Here is an 18390-nt window from a genome sequence, read left to right on the forward strand (position 1 = left end):
CTCACACTTTCTGACTTTAAATCATATTACAGAGCTACAGTGGTCAAAACAGCATGCTACTGGCATAAAGATAGACATATTGATCAATGGAATTGAATTGAGATTTCAGAAATAGACCATCACATCTGTGTTCAACTGAGTTTTGACAAAGCTGCTAAGTCTACTCAACTGGGACAAAACAGTCTCTTCAATAAACATTGCTAAGAGAACTGGATATCCATATCTGAAAGAATGATAGAAGACCCCTATCTCACCCTATGCAAAAATTAACTCCAAATGGATCAAAGACCTAAATATAAGAGCCAGGACCATAAAAACCATAAAAGAAAATATAGGGAAGTATCTTCAAGATTTTTGTAGGTGGTGGTTTCTTAAACCTCACACCCACAGCACAAGCAATGAAAGAAAAATAGATAAATGGGACTGTCTCAAAATATAATACTTTTGTGCTTCAAAGGACTTTGTCAAGAAGGTAAACAGGCAGCCTATTCAATGGGAGAAAATATTTTGGAAACCACATATATATGTGTTTGATATCCAGAATATACAAAGAAACCCTAAAACTCAACAAAAAGACAGAAAATTAAAAAATGGACAAAAGTCATGAAGAAACATTTTTCCAAAGAGGAAACAGAAGTAGCTAAAAAGCACATGAAAAGCTGCTCAGCTTCACTAGCTTTTAGGGAAATGCAAATCAAAACCACAATGAGATATCATTTCACATCTAGTACAATGGCTAGTATTAAACAGGAAACTAAAAGTGTCGGAGAGAATGTGGTGAAAAAGGAACACTTAATTATTCACTGCTGGTGGAATTGTAAAATGGTACATCCGCTATGGAAGACAGTTTGGTGGTTCCTCAGGAAGCTAAGTAAAGATCTGCCATATGATTGGCATACCTGCTACTAGGTATATACCCAGAAGAATTGAAAGCAGGGATATGAACAGATATTTGGACACTGATGTGCATAGCGATATCATTCATAATTGCCAAGAGATGGAATCAACCCAAGTGTTCATCAGTTAGTTAATGGATAAACAAAATGTGGTATATACATATGATGGAAGATTATTCAGTTTAAGTAGGAATGAAGTCTTGTGGCATGCAACTTCATAGGTGATCCCAGAGGAACTGTGCTGAGTGAAAGAAGCTAGATGCAAAGGAAAATACGATACGATCTCACAAATACAACCTAAATAAATGAGCAAAGCCATGGAGTTCATATTTAGAATATAGGTTACCAAAATTTAGACTAGGATAGAAAATTGGGAACTGATGCTTAATCTGTGAAGAATTTAATAAAATTGACCATAAATGTCTGGAAATTGATAGTGGTGATGGTAACACATTATCATCTATGTAAATAAGAGCACTGAATCAGGGTGTGATTGTGGTTGAAAGGGGAACTTTAGGGTCATGTATATCACTAGAAGGAAAGCTAGAGGATGAAACAAGGGAATATAAACACAGTGAACCCTGTTGTAAATGATAAAGGTGTCTAATAGTACAAATACAGAATGTTCTTCCATAAATTAGAACAAATGTGTGTCACAACTGCCGGATGTTAATAATAGAGTGGAATATGGGCAAACGCACATTGCAAACTATGGGCCATACTTAGCAGTAATCTCTTAATGTTCTTCCATCAGTTGTAACAAAGGGACCGCACCAAAGCAAAGTTTCATTAACAGGGGTGTATAAGGGATGTGGAGTTTTTCTTTTGGAGCTATTGAATATTTTAAAATTAATTGTGTTGATGTAAGCACAGATCTGTGATTATACTGAGAGCCATTGATTGTACACTTTGAATGGACAATATAGTGTGTAAATAAGTGATAAAAATACATAATTTTTTTAAAAAAGATAAGACTTACAAATACTAAATAGAAAAATGGCAGAAGAAAGGCCAGCATCATCAGTAGTGAGTTAAAATGTTGGTGGATTAAACTCTGCCATCAAAAGGGAAGAGACTGGCAGAATGAACAAAACACATGACCTAACTATATGCTGTCTAAAGAGACTTACCTTAAGTTCAAAGACTTAAGTAGGTTGAAAATGATAGGATGTAAAAAAATATTCAATGTAAGTATTAACCAATACTAATATCATGTTAGACTTAGGTCAAAACAGTTGTTGGGGACAAAGACAGTCATTATATACTAATGAAGGGATTAGTTCAACAAGATGTAACAATTACAAGTATATCTGTACCTAATAGCACAGCCCCAAAATATATGAACCTAATACTGACAGATTTGAAGGGAGAAATAGTTTTACATCCATACTAGGACACTTTCCAAAATGGCTAGAACATCTATATAGAAGAACAATAAGAAATACAAGACTTGAGTGATACTCTAAACCAACTAGATCCAACAGACATATATAGAACACTTCACCAAAACTATTTAAATACATGTTCTCCTTGAGTGCAAATGGATCATTCTCCAGAATAGATTATACCTTAGGTCACAAAACAAGTGTCAATAAATTTAAAAATATTTGAGTAATACAAAGTAATTTCCCTACCACAACGGAATGGAGCTGGAAATCAATAACAGGAAGGGGAAAATTCACAACTATGTGGAAATTAAACAACATACTCTTAAACAACTAGTGGGTTAATAAGACAGTCACAAGGAAAATTAGGAAATATCTTAAGATGAAATGAAAATGACAATACAATATACCAAAACTTATGGGATGCAATAAAGGCAGTGCTGAGAGAGAAATTGATAGCTCTTAATGCTTACGTTAAAAAAGAAGAAACATTTTAGATAAAAGCCCTAACGTAAAAACTGGAAGAACTACCAAAGAAGAGGAAACTCAGCCCATAGTGAACAGAAAGAAGAAATAAAGATTAGAGTCTAAGTAAATGAAATAGAAAATAAAAAAAAAATAGAATCAACAAAACCAAAAGTTGGTTCTTTGAAAAAATTACTAAAATTGACAAAACTTTAGCTAGATTGGCGAACAAAAAAAAAGGGTGGACACAAGTGACTAAAGTCAGAAATGGAAAGAGAGATGTTACTACTGACCCCATTGAAAGTAAAAGGACTGTAAGAAGATACTATGAACTGTATGCCAACAAATTAAATAACCCACATTCCTAGAAACTAACAACCTACTTTGACTGAAGGAGGAATAAATCTCAACAAACTCATAACTAAGCAAACAGATTGAATCAGTGATCAAACTCCCAACAAACAAAAGCCCAGGAACAGATAACTTCACGGGAAAATTTTACCAAACATTCCTAGAAGAATTAACACCAATCTTGCTCTAACTGTTCCAAAAATTTGAAGAAGATGGAACACTAATTCATTCTATGAGGCCAATATCACCATCATACCAAAGATAAAAATATCACATGAAAAGAAAATTACCCACTGTTATCTAATGAATATAGATGCAGAAATCCTGAACAAAATACTAGCATATCAAATCCAACAGTACAATGGAATTATACTCATGATCAAATGGGATTTACCCAGGTATTCAAGGGTGGTTCAACATAAGAAAATGAATTAATGTAATACACCACATTAACAGAATGAAGAAAAACAAACACATGAACATCTCAATTGACGCAAAAGAAAAAATTGACACAATCTAGACCCTTTCTTGATTAAAAAAAACTTACAGAACTAGGAAAAGAAGGAAACTTCCTTAACATGATTAAGGGCATATATGATACAGCTAACATTACACTCAGTGTTGAATGTCTGAAAGTTTTGCTCTTAGATCAGAAACAATACGAGGATGCCTGCTGTCATCTCTGTTATTCAACATTGTACTGGAATTTCTAGACATAGCAATTAGGCAAGTAAAAGCAATAACAGACATCCAAATTGGAAAGGGAGAAGTAAAACTACCCTATTTGCAGATCGCATGATCCTATATACTGGAAATCCTGGAAAATACACAAGTGCTCCAAAAGCTACTAAATGAAATCAGCAAAGTGGTCGGGTACAAAAACAACACCCCAAAATCAGTAGTATTTCTATATCCTAGCAATGAAGAATCAGAAGAAGAAATCAAGAGACAAGTTCATTTCCAATAGCAACTAAAGGAATCAAATATCTAGGATTAAATCTAACCAAGGATATAAAAGACTTATACACAGAAAACTAAAAAATATTGCTAAAGAGGCAGGGCAAGATGTTAGAGTGGTGCAGTGTGTGTTTTAGTTTCTCCTCTGGGGCAGCTGGTAGATAGCCAGGAACTGTGTGGAACGGACACTGTAGAGGAGTCTAAGTTTGGACACACATAATACAACAGTCATGAGTGCATGGAGCAACTGAGATCAGTGAAATCTGTAAGTTTTTGCAGCCAGGGGGCCTGTGCCCCTCCCTGCCAGGGACAGTATGGAGGCAGGAGGGGCCATCTGTGCTAGGAACCATGAGGTAGAACTGCAGTTGTGGATCTGATTAGCAAAGTCAGACTGTTGAAAAAAATCTACAAACATAGATAAACAGACCAGACATGGGAGAATCTTGGAGCAATCAGCCCACTGGAGAGGAGATAAGGCTAGCAAAAACAGCAAAAAAAAAATAAAAATAAAAACAGAGACTTTTGGAGTTGGGGGTGAACATAATTTGGAGGAGGGCTGGGCTCAAACAGAATCAGGCACATATGCAAACCCAGGGTGTCAGGGCCCTTCTCAGAGAAGCTGGTTTTTCTGGTTTCTTGATTGTTTCTCAGTTGCTCTCAACTCCTGGCCTTTTTGCATTTCAGTAGCCCATCAGAACTGCAAGGACTGAATTAAAGGGCTTTTCTTTAAATAGTCTATACTGGGCCTCCTCTTTTTTCTTTTTATAATCTTTTTTCTTTTTTTAAAATAACTATTCTAAGTAACCCATTACAGAAAGCCTCAAAGACTTGCAATTTTGGCCCAGGCAAGAGCAGAGCTCAGATAGCTCTGAGAGACAAGGCAATAAGTTTAGTGGGGGAGAAAATTTGCAAAAGACCATAACTTGCCCAAGAAGAGGGGCATGGCCCAGCTCCAGTGGCAGCCCTCTTTGAGGAACACAGACTGCAGGGGCTGGAATTCAGAAACCAGCTTCAGTCAGCCAATGCTCCCGACTGCATCAAGGTCACTTGGGAAACTAAAGGCTGCATATGTCCTCACACTGGTGGGGGAGCTGTGGGCTGGCAAGCTCCACCTGCTAGACAGCATAGGAAAAGCAGAGTCTAAAGGCCTCACAGGAGGGTCTCATTCTCAGGGAAATTCCATACCTTCCTCCTGAGACCTGGGCCTCTGTGGGCTTGGAAAACCTGACTGGGGTTAACCATATCTTAGGAGACCCTCATACAAAGAGTCTACATAGAGGCAGAGCAAGAAACAGAAAAACAAGAGGTGAGAAGCTCTGATCAACTAAATAGAAACTAAGTTAGAGGCCTAGAATAAGCTGAACTGAACACCAAAGGTTAGAGAACAAAGCCAACCAACAAGAAAACCTTAGGTAAAAGAGTGAAAATGAGCTCCAGAATAAACTAATCAAGAAAGTCAGATGCCTAGACAGCTTAAGATAGTGAGCCACACTAGGAAACATGAAAATATGGTCCAACCAAAGGAACAAACTAATATTTCAACCAAGATACAGGAGTTGAGGCAACTAATGCTAAATTAATTCAATGAACTGAAGGAAGAATTAATGATGTTCAAACAAATCTCCTAAATCAATTCAAAGTCAAATCAATGAATTGAGGGAAGACATAGCAAAAGAGATGAAGGATATAAGGAGGACACTGGATGACCATAAGGAAGAATTCATAAACTTGAAAAAACAAATGGCAGAATTTATGGGAATGAAGGGCATAATGGAGGAGATGAAAAAGAAAATGGAGGATACAACAATAGATTTGAACAGGCAGAAGAAAGGATCAGTGAATTGGAAGACCAGACATTGGAATTCAAACACACAAAAGAACAGATGGTGAAAAGAATGGAAAATTACGAGCATGGTCATAGGGAGCTGAGTGACAACATGAAGCACACTAATAATACATGTTATGAGTGTCCCAGAGGGAGAAGATAGGGGAAAGGGGGCAAAAAGAATAGTAGAAGCAATATTCACTGAATATTTCCCAACTCTTATGAAAGACAGAAAATTACAGATTCAAGAAGTACAGCATACCCCAAACAGAATAGATCCCAATAGACCTACTTCAAGACACGTACTGATCAGATTGTCCAATGTCAAAGACAAAGGAAGAATTCTGAAAGCAGCAAGAGAAAAGCAACCCATCGCATACAAGGGAAGCCTGACTAGACTTTGTACAGATTTCTCCACAGAAATCATGGAGGTGAGTAGACAGTGGTTTGATATATTTAAGATACTGAAAGAGAAGAACTGCCAACCAAGAATTCTACATCTGTCAAAACTGTCCTTCAAAATTGAGGGACAGATTAAAATATTTTCAGACAGACACAGAGAATTTGTGAATAAGGGACCGGCGTTACAAGAAATACTAAAGGGAGTGCTACAGGTTGATAAGAAAAGACAGGAGAGAGAAGTTTGGAGAGCAGTGTAGAAATGAAGGTTATCAGGATGGTACAAGGAGAGAGAGGGAAAAAATAATACATGACATATAAAATCCCAAAGACGAAATGGTAGAAGCAAGTACTGCCCTTACAGTAATGTTAATGGATTAAACTCCCCAATAAAAAGACACAGACTGGCAGGATGGATTAAAAAACAGGACCCATCTATATGCTGTCTACAAGAAACTCACTTTAGACACGAGGACAAAAGTAGACTGAAAGTGAAAGGTTGGAAAAAGATATTTCATGCAAACAGCAACCAGAAAAAAGTAAGAGTAGCTATATTAATATCAGACAAAGTAGACGTCAAAAGTAAAACAATTAAAAGAGACAGAGAAGGACACTATATACTCCTAAAAGGGTCAATTCATCAAGAAAATGTAACAATCATAAATATTTATGCACCAAGCCAGAGTGCCCCAAGATTCATGAAGCAAACACTGAGAATACTGAAAGGAGAAGTAGATAACACTACAATAATATTTGGAGACTTCAATACACTGCTCTCATCAATGGATAGAACATCTAGACAGAAGATCAATAAGGAAACAGAGATGTTGAATTGTACAATAAATGAACCAGACTTGACAGTTTTATAGAACACTTCACCTCACAACAGTAGGATACACATTTTTCTCAAGTGCTCATGGAACATTCTCTAGGATAGACTACATGTTGACTCACAAAGCAAGTCTCAACAAATTTAAAAATATTCATATTATATAAGACACTTTCTCAGATCACAATGGAATGAAGTTGGAAATAATAACAGGCAGATTATAAAATTCACAAGTATATGGAGACTAAACAACACACTCTTAGAAAACCAGTGGGTAAAGGAAGAAATTACAAGAGAAATTAGTAAATACATTGAGGCAAATGACGATGAAAATACAACATATCAAAACTTATGGGATGCAGCAAAGGCAGTGCTGAGAGGGAACTTTATTGCCCTAAACACCTATATTAAAGAGAAGAGAGTGTAAATTTGAGGAAGTAACTGTCCACCTCGAAGATACAGAGAAAGAACAGCAAACTAACCCCAAAGCAAAAGAAGGAGAGAAATAACAAAGATTAGAGCAGAAATAAATGAAACTGAGAACAGGAAAACAAGAATCAAAAAAACCAGAAGTTGGTTCTTCAAGAAAATCAACAAAATTGATTGGCCCCTAGTTAGGCTAAAAAAAGAGGGAAAGAGGGAGAGAGTGCATATGCAAATAAATGCAATCAGAAATGGGAAAGGAAACATAACTACTGACCCTGCAGAAACAAAGGAGATAATGAGAAGATACTATGAGCAACTCTATGCTAATAAACTAGACAACTTACATGAAATGGACAACTTCCTAGAAAAGCATAAACAACCAACATTGACCTGAGAAGAATCAACAAACCAATCGCAAGTAAAGAGATTGAGTCAGTCATCAAAAATCTCCGAAAAAAGAATAGCCTAGGACCAGATGGCTTCACATGTGAATCAAACCAAGCATTCAAGAAAGAATTAATACCAATCCTGCTTAAACTCTTCAATAAAATTGAAGCAGAAGGAAAGCTACCCAACTCATTCTATGAAACCGACATCACCCTAATACCAAAATCAGACAAAGATACTACAAAGAAAGAAAATTATAGACCAATCTCTTTAATGAATATAGACATAAAAATCCTCAACAAAATACTTGCAACTTGAATCCAGCAGCACTTTAAAAGAATTAAACACCACGACTAGGTAGGGTTTATGCCAGGTATGAAAGGCTGGTTCAACACAAGAAAATCAATTAATGCAGTACACCACATCAATAAATCAAAGCAGAAGAATCATACGATCATCTTGATCGAAGCAGAAAAGGCATTTGACAAAATTCAATATCCTTTCTTGATGAAAACACTCCAAAGGATAGGAATGGAAGGGAATTTTCTCAATATGATAAAGGCAATATATGAAAAACGCACAGCTAACATTGTACTCAATGGGGAGAGACTGAAAGCTTTCCCTCTAAGGTCAGGAACAAGACAGAGATGCCCACTGTCACCACTATTATTCAACATTGTGCTGGAAGTTCTAGCTAGAGCAGTTAGGCTAGAAAAAAAATCAAGAGGCATCCATATTGGAGAGGAAGAAGTAAAACTTTCACTGTTTGCAGATGACATGATTCTATATGTAGAAAATCCAGAAAAATCTGCAGCAAAGCTATTAGAACTAATCAATGCCTGCAGCAAAGGGGCAGACTACAAGATCAACAGGCAAAAATCTATAGTGTTCTTATACACAAGTAATGTGCAACAAGAGGAAATCAAGAAAAAAATTCCATTTACAATAGCAAACAAAAAAATCAAGTATTTTGGAATAAACTTAATGGAGGTCACAAAAGACCTATACAAAGAAAACTACAAGAAACTGCTAAGACAAATTGAACAGGACCCCCCAAAAATGGAACATACCATGTTAATGGATTGGAAGACTAAATATAGTTAAGATGGCAACTCTGCCTAAACTTATGTATAGTTTCGATGCAATACCAATTAAAATCCCAACAACTTACTTTGCAGAAGTAGAAAAACCAATAACCAAATTCATTTGGAAGGGTAAGGTGCCCCGAATTTCCAAAAATATTGTGAGAAAGAGGAACAAAGTGGGAGGTCTCACACTACCTAATTTTGAAGCATATTACAAAGCTACAGTGCTCAAACCAGCATGGTACTGGCATAAGGATAGACATACTGACCAATGGAATTGAATTGAGTATTCAGAAATAGACTCTCACAACTATAGATAGTTGATCTTTGATAAGGCAGTCAAGCCAAAGTAATTGCGCCAATTAGTGGTGTTTGAAGAACTGGATATCCATTTCCGAAAGAATGAAAGTGGACCCCTATCTCACACCTTCTACAAAAATTAACGCAAAATGGATCAAAGACCTAAACATTAGTGCTAAAACCATAAGACTCTTAGAAGAAAATATAAGGCAATTTCTTAAAGATCTTGTGATAGGAAGTGGTTTCCTAGACCTTACACCCAAAGTGCGAGCAACCAAAGAACAAATAGACAAATGGGATCTCCTCAAAATTAAACACTTTTGTACATCAAAGGACTTTGTCAGAAGTTAAAACACAGCCTACACAGTGGGAGACAATATTTGCAAACCACATATCAGATAAGCGATCCTACAACTCAACAACAGAAAGACAAACAACCCAATCAAAAAATGGGCAAAAGACATGGATACTTTTCTGAAGAGGAAATACAAATGGCTCAAAACACATATGAAAAAATGTTCAACTTCACTGGCTGCTAGGGAAATGAAAATCAAAACCACAATGAGATAGCATCTCACACCTACCAGAATGGCCATTATCCAAAAAAACAGAAAAATACAAGTGCTGGAGAGGATGTGGAGACAGAGGCACACTTATTCATTGTTGGTGGGAATGTAGAATGGTGCAATCATTCTGGAAGACAGTGTGACAGTTCCTCAGGAAGATTTACCATATGACCCGGCTATTCCCTTACTAGGTATATGCTCAGAGGAACTGAAAGTTAAGACACAAACGGACATTTGTAAACCAATGTTTATCGCAGCATTATTCATAATAGCCAAGAGATGGAAAAAGCCCAAATGTCCATCAATGGACAAGTGGATAAACAAACTGTGGTATATACACATAATGGAATATTACACAGTTATAAGACAGAACAGACATGGAACATGTAACGTGGATGAAGCTTAAGGCCGTTATATGTTGAGCGAAGTTAGCCAGAAACAAAAGGACAAATACTGTATGGTCTCACTAATATGAACTAACATTAATGAGCAAACTTTGAGACTGAAAAGCTGATAACACAGGCTACTGGGAGATAGAAAGAGGTTAGAGATTGGGTATTTGATGCTGAAGGACTACAGAAATGTTCAGCAGGCTTGATTGTATAGACCCAGAAATAGATAGCATAATAGTGTGTGATGGTAACACAATATTGTAACTACACTGAACAAAGATGTCCATGAGTAAAGCTGAAAGAGGTGGGCTAGAAGCACATATGACGCCTGAGGTAAAGATAGAAGATGAAGACTGGGACTATTTAAGCAAAATTGGAGTGGTCCGTAATTGTGATTAAATGTACAAATATAATACTGTTCTTGCATGTGGAAGAACAAATGAATGTCAGCTATGCAGAGTGTTGGAAAGGGGAAGGTATTGGGGAAAAAATATAATCAAAGCAACCTGGAGTCTATGGTCAACAGTAACATTGTAATATGCTTCCATTAAGTGTAACAAAGGCAATATACCAAAGGTAAATGGGTATGAGAGGGGGATATAAGGGAGGGAATGGGATTCTTGGTAGTAGTGTTGTTGTCTGACCCTACTATTACATTGTAGTATACGATTTTTTAATTTTTATTTTTATTATCTTTTATTATTCGTTAAAAAAAACTTTTTTTTTCCCGTAGTAATCAGTATGTTCAAGTGCTGACTGTGGTGATAAATGCACAACTGTATGATGATACTGTGAACAACTGATTGTATACTGTGAATAATCATATCGTATGTGAATATAGCTCTACAAAATTATATGGAAAGATATAAACAGGGATAAAAGTGCCAGAGAATACATGGAGAGAAGGATGTTCATATTTACTGTCGGTTAGGAGTTAGAATGGTATAGCTTTTCTGGAGGACAGTGTGGTAGTTCCACGGGAAGCTAAGTATGTGGGTGCCATAAGGTCCTGCAACCTCATTAGGGGGCATTAACTTGGAGGATCTGAGAGCAGGGACATGAATGGACATTTGCACACTGGTGTTTATGGAGAGAGTATTCATGATTTGCAATGGGTGGAGGTGGCCCAAGGGTACATCGACTGAGGAACAGAATGGTGAACTGCTGTGTGTGCATACAAGGAAATACTGAGCTATTGCAAGGAGTGAAGCTGTGAGACACACAACAAGGTGAATAGAGCCTGTAAACATTGAGTGAACTATACCAGAAACAAAGGCAAACACTCTAATGCCTCACCAATACGGACTAACTACAGTGTGTAAACTCAGAATTGAACCTTAGAGCACAGCTTATCAGGGGAACGCTTATTGTAATGGTCCCTAGATTTTAGGCTTTTACAGCTGTCACATCTATTCCTGAATTATAATGACTATCTCCAGATTCCAAGATGCTGATCCCTTTGGGTATAACCTGATCAATCCCTGGAACTTTGGGTATCTGTGTGACACCTGAAACTCAGAGCTAGAACTCGGCAGATATGAGTGTCAGTATTAGCGCATATAGCAACTGTTAAAAAAGCTGAAAAAGAGTTCAGACTTCAATTACAGACACAAATGAAGCAGATGTGGTTAGGACTACAGAAAATCGGGCCGAAGGGCAAAGGACAATACTGACTGCGTTTTAAAACTTCAAATTCCATATGAGACCAAGGGAAGAGATGTTAAGTTGGTGCAAGATCTGTATCTCCTAAACAATTTAACTCACACAGTTCACTCAAGTACCATAATTACATGAAACTTTTAATAGGAACTGAGACCTGGTAGGTTTGCATAGGTTAGTGTGAAATAGCGACACATACCAAAGTAGTTTGGACAGAGAATAAAAATATATATGCAGGGCCACCCTGAGGAGCTGGGGGAAATGCAGAGGTGTTGGGCTTCCTCACTTGAATTGTTGCTGATGTTCTCACAAACATTGAGGACTGGCAGCTTGGTATGTCAAGCCCTCTATCATGGAACTTGCCCTTATGAAGCTGGTCACCACAAAGGACAGGCTAAACCTGCTTATAATTGTGTACCTCTCTGTTGCTCAGATGTGGCCCTCTCTCTCTAGCTAAGCCAACTTGGTGGGTGAACTCACTGCCCTCCCCCACTATGTGGGATCTGTCTCCCAGGTGTGTAAATCTCCCTGGCAATGCAGGATATGACTCCCAGAGATGAATCTGGACCCAGCATCATGGGATTGAGAACATCTTCTTGACCAAAAGGGGGTTGCGAAATGAAATAAAATTTCAGTGGCTGAGGGATTCCAAATGGGGTCGAGAGGTCACTCTGGTGGGCATTCTTATGTACCATATAGATAACCCTTTTTAGGTTTTAAGGTACTGGAATAGGTAGAAGTAAATACTGAAACTATCAAACTCCAACCCAGTAGCCTTGACTATTGAAAACAATTGTATAGCAGTGTTGCTTACAAGAGATTATAGTGTGATTGTGAAAGCCTTAGGACCACACTCCCTTTATCCAGTGTATGGATGGATGACTAGACAAATGGGGACAAAAAACTAAATGAAAAATAGGGTGGGGGGTGTTTTGAGTGTCTTTCTTTACTTTTATTTTTTATTATTTTCACTTTTTCTGGTATAAGGAAAATGTTCAAAAAATAGATTGGGGTGATGAATACACAACTATATGATGGTAATGTGAACAATTGATTGAACACTTTGGATGATTGCATGGTATATGAATATATAGCAATAAAATTGAATAAAAAATATTGCTAAAAGAAATCAAAGAAGACCTTTGTAATGGAAGGACATTCTGTTTTCATGGATTGGAAGAATAAATATTGGTACAATGCCAGTCCTACCCAAAGCAATTTACAGATTCAATCTAATCCCAATGAAAATTGCAACAGCCTTCTTTGCATAAAAGGAAAAACCAAGCATCAGATTTATATGGAAGGGTAATTGTCCCCCAAAAGCCAGAGATATCTTCTTAAAGAAGAACAATGTTGGAAGATGCACACCTAATATTAAAACTTATTACAAAGCCATAATAAAATAGCATGGGACTGGCACAAAGACAGACAAGTAGACCAGTGGGATAGAATTGAGAGCTCAGAAATCAACCTGCACATTAATGGCCAACTGATTTTGACAAGAGGGCAAACATCACTCAGTTGGGAAAGCATACACCCTTCAACAAAAGATGCTGGGAAAACTGGATCTCTATTTGCACCATATACAAAAATCAACTCAAAATGGATCAAAGGTCTAAATATAAGAGCCAGAACTGTGGAATTCCTAGAAGAAAACATTATAGAAGCATCTCAGGACCTTGTTTTAGGCAATGGATTCTTAGACTCTACACTTGAAGCATAAGCAACAAGAGAGAAAAATACATAAATGGGACCTCATTGAAATTAAAAACACTTGTGCCTCAAATGACTTTATTATGAAAGTAAAACGACAGCATATCCAATGGGAGAAAATACTGGAAACCACGTATCCCGTATTGTTAAATATTCAGAATATAGAAAGAAGTCCTTAAACTCAAAAACAAATAACCCAGCTAAAAAATGGGCAAAAGACCTGAATACACATCTCGCCATGGAAGATATACAAATGGCTAAAAAGCAATGTAAAAGATGCATATCATTACCTTTAAGAAATGCAAATCAGAACACAATGAAATATCCATTTTACACCCACTAGATGGGCTACTATTTAAAAAATGTAAAATAGCAAGTGTGCAAGTTGATGTGAAGAAATAGGAACACTCAATCCTTGGTCATGGGATGTAATATGGTGCAGCTGCTGTGGAAGATTATTTGGCAGTTCCTCTGAAAGTTAAGTAGGGAATTACCATATGATCTGGCAATCCCACTTCTAGATACATACTCAAAATTATTGAAAGCAGGGACTCACAGATAGTTGCACACCCATGTTCATGGTGACATTTATTCACAATTGCTAAAAGGCAGAAGCAACCCAGGTGTCCATCAACCAATGAATGGATAAACAAAATGTGGTATGTATACATGATGGAATATTATTCAGCCATAAAAAGAAATGAAATTCTAAGACATGCAACAAAATGGATGAAACGTGAAGACATCATGTTGCATGAAATAAGCCAGACACAAAAGGACAAATATTGCTATGAAATAATTAAAATAAGCAAACTCATAGAATCAGAATCTAGAATGTAGGTTACAAGGAGATGGGGTGATGGTAGGAAATAGAAAGTTAAGGCTAAAAAGAGTTTCCATTTGGGACAATAGAAAAATTTTGGTAATGGATGGTGGTGATGGATGCACAACATTTTGAAGATAATTTACAGCACTGAATTCTATATTGGAATGTGATTAAAAGGGAAATTTTAGGTTGTATACCTGTTATTAGAATAACATTTTTTAAAAATCCATGGAATTGCACAAACAGTGAACCTTAGGTTAAATCATGGACTAAAATTAATAGTTCAATTATAAACATGTGCTGTCATCAAACGTACCACACCAATGCAAGGTGTTAACACTAGAGTGGTATATGGGAAACCTGTATTTTTATACATGATTGCTGTGTAAACCAAAAACTTCTCTACTTAAAAAAAAAATCCAGTCTGTTATCTTCTAAAACTCATGCACCCACTGCCAACAGCTCTCCACTGTGTCTCAGAGCCCTGGCTTTGTAATTTCTTCCACTATGTCTATGTCTTATAGGAAGAATAGAGAACTGAGTAACTATATAGATTTGTGATTCAGATGGCATTAATAATTTACCCCAGATCACCACTAACTAAGTCTGTGTCATGTATAAGGAAGTTCATTAATGTCAGCTCATTGCACTCATTTGTATAATGGCAGAAAAGATTGTACTGCCTCTTAGGAGCATTATAAGAATGATACAAGAGAATGCATGCAGAACACAACACAAGACCTTCCATATGAAAACATTCAATAATAGCTGGTTCATGTTATTGCATACTAGTAAGGATCATTCATTAAAAGATATCTAGAAACAATGAGTATCATGTTTTCCTCAGTCATAAACAGAACTGCCACAAATAAATAACAACAATTTGTTGAAATAGTTCAGGGCACATAACTGTATGCTCTCATTTATAGTCAACCTCATACCAAAACTAGCAGTTTACTGTGATAAGATGACTCCTAGGAAATAAGTGATTAATTTAAAATATCCCGTAGTCTATTCTGCAGCATCTAGGCATTCTGATTTTTCTATCTTAGGCCAAACTGGTTAAAAAGTTGATCAAAAGGAAAAATATACTATAGCATGACCTACAGGCAAACATTTACAAAAACTTACCACTTTCATCTTTCAAAGTAGTTTCTGCAGAAACAGTAAGAGGAACATCTAGAAGAAATGGAAGCAAGTTTTAGTCAGTTCTTCAGGATCATATACATAATTTGCTGTCAGAGAGACAGTCATTAAAAAATGAGCCCCACAATCCAAGGAGTAATTGGTCTGATTCTATGTAATTCAGCAGACCCAATCGATTTATTGTATTTCTGCACATGCTGAAGTTCTGAAGGATGTTGAAGTTCATGAAGGATATACCTTTTCCTTCTATCTGAACTCCTAGCACAATGCCTCCTGCAAAGTAGGTGTGCGGTAAAAACTTGTTGAATAGAAAAATAAACAGAAAAGTGATTCCTTCCTGACATGAATGTTGGCACCAAAATGAGTATGTCCAATCCTAGGATCCACCACAGAATGTTACACTTTGGAGGGAGTCTGCTTTAAGCAAAATTTATCATCTGAGCAGATGAAAGGCTGCCAAAATTTTCCAAAGCAGGAAAAGCCCTGGGCTCTTCTTATAAACATTGATATCACCAACTCATTCAAATCATTTTCTGGAGTCCTGTTTGTAAAGCTAACACCTGTTGAGTTATTACTGCTATGCCAAGAGAAACATTAAATGCTTCATATGATTTAACTGATTTAACCTTAAAACCAGCCTGAAGTAAATTACCTTATGGTTGGCCCCATTTTACCAATGGGGAAATGAAGTTTACAGCCCTGTGTTTTCTACAAATAAAAATAGACTAGGGCAGGTTTTGCCCCTTTTCTTGAGTTGCCACATTTTTAAGGAAACAAGTATAATAAATATCTTAAGTGCATCTGTGTTTTGTTTCAGGAAGCAGTCATTCTTCACTGCCATCATTTCATTTGCCCTTCACAACCCATGAGACAGCCTAGAGAAAAATTCAAATCTCATTTGACAACTAGAGAAACTAATGATCTGGGAGGATAAATACGTAGTGAAGAAATCAGGACTGGTACATGACAAAGGCCTTCCCACTATTAATTATTCTTATACCCTACTCCTTAAACAGCTCGTTTACCATAAGGAGAAGTTCAAAATTCCTCCTCCTTTCCAGCCCATGGAGCCTGTGGTCTGTCAACACTCAGGGCTTGATTGAACCCATTGGGAGTCACTCACCACTGATGGGGGCCACATTCGGCCAGAACATCTCCAGCATCTGCCTCCAAGTGACTCTTAGGGATATCATGCCTGAACCATGAGGGACCCTGAGTCATTAAGGAAGAGTGAATTCTCCATCCTGGAGGGCATCTTCCTTGGGACAAAAATTCATCCTAATTCAGCTGATCCATATGTCCTCCAGGGCTGGTGTGTACTAGCAGCAATAAATGTTTTTTCAACCACATTTACCAATGATGAGAAATATTCATTACATAGAAGGTACATGTGTTTGTACACAGTAGCCTCTCTCAATCTTTAAGAATGAGGTTGTATCTTACAGTCATATATGAAGTACAAATCTGAAAAAACTAAGGCTGTGCTAATGCTACAAGGGCTCAGGTTATTAAATATTTTTTGTTATTGTAGCTTGCTATGGCTCCCCCAGATGAGCACCTTCTGTATCCTACAAACTCATCATTTATGGGTTAGTCTTTGCATATAGCAAGATTGAAGGGATAGGGACTTTGCTTTTTAGAACGTTCCTGAAAGGCATATAATTACTTCCTGATCAAGTAAAGTCTTCAAAAGGGGAATTTCTTTCTGAGCCTACATCATGTATTGAGTTGATAGGTGATTTTATATGTGGTCTCATTTAATCTATACAAGAATCCTAAAAAATGTCATTGTGACATTCGTATTTTAGATGATGACCCTGAAGCTGAGCCAGATTTAGTAAATATTTCTTCTTCCTTCTCTCCTTTTCCTTCTTCCTCTCCAAAACCTGTAACATTGTCAGTCTGTGGAGAAATAACAGGGTACTTATGCTGGCATTAGAGGTAACGACATTTAAGAACGATTTGTATTTGCTTGTTTTTCTTTAATACTTGACAGAAAAGGTGGGGCGTTACCTTTGGCATTAGTTACCTGGAAAGTGCTATTTGTATTTATATATACATACCTTTATTTATTGGAGGAAAAAGAATCTCTTGATCAACTCCTCCTTTATTATTCTCGTGTTTGACTATACATTTGTGTTCTTCCTTCATCGATGCCCCGTTCACAGTCAGCCAGCTGGATTTCATGTACGCGTCCTTAGTCTTCACTGTTTTTCCCTCATAAGATTCCAGAATTCTACTGTCATCCTTTTCTTTCCAATCTACTTTAATATCATCAGGGAAAAAGTTCTCTAGTAAACAAAGGTATGTTCCAGCCTGATGAAAATTTATTTCAGCAATTGAAGGAAGAAACATAGTGGGTTTTGGGGAAAGATCTGCATCTTGGCTTTTACCTGTCAGGGAAAATAGAAGATCAATTTAAAAGAATCATTAGAGAGACGACATTGTGAGGTTTGGAACAATCTAGTGCACAATAATCAGAAGAAAAGCTGCCATGGAGTTACCGTAGCTTTTCATCCTCACAGTGGGTTACAAAGAACATATTATGAGCCTTCTTTTCCAGATGGCAAAAGAGGTCAAGGAAGTAACTTGCCAGTAGTCACAGCCATTAAATGACAAGAGCCTGCATGACAACCTCCCTTCGTTCTCTCCCCACATGCTACGTAACGGGGAATGAATGCTAACTGCTCCAAGGCTTCCAAAATCCATACACATTTTTTTTTAAAAGTCACTTTTGTTTAAGCATAGTGGAAACTGTTTTCAAGGTGAGGAATGGACCAGAT

The 18390-nt window shown here is 37.0% G+C and overlaps 1 gene segment (V, D, J or C); it reads right to left on the reverse strand.

Annotated features, from left to right (window-relative positions):
• LOC119534592 overlaps window positions 1-18390 on the reverse strand; it is a 140512-nt gene that overhangs the window by 16177 nt on the left and 105945 nt on the right. The window contains 2 exon segments of the C gene segment in view: window positions 15593-15640; window positions 17671-18000. Of these exon segments, the coding sequence occupies window positions 15593-15640; window positions 17671-18000 (378 nt within the window).

Source organism: Choloepus didactylus, chromosome 5 (assembly GCF_015220235.1).
Source record: "Choloepus didactylus isolate mChoDid1 chromosome 5, mChoDid1.pri, whole genome shotgun sequence".
Taxonomy (NCBI): Eukaryota; Metazoa; Chordata; class Mammalia; order Pilosa; family Megalonychidae; genus Choloepus; species Choloepus didactylus.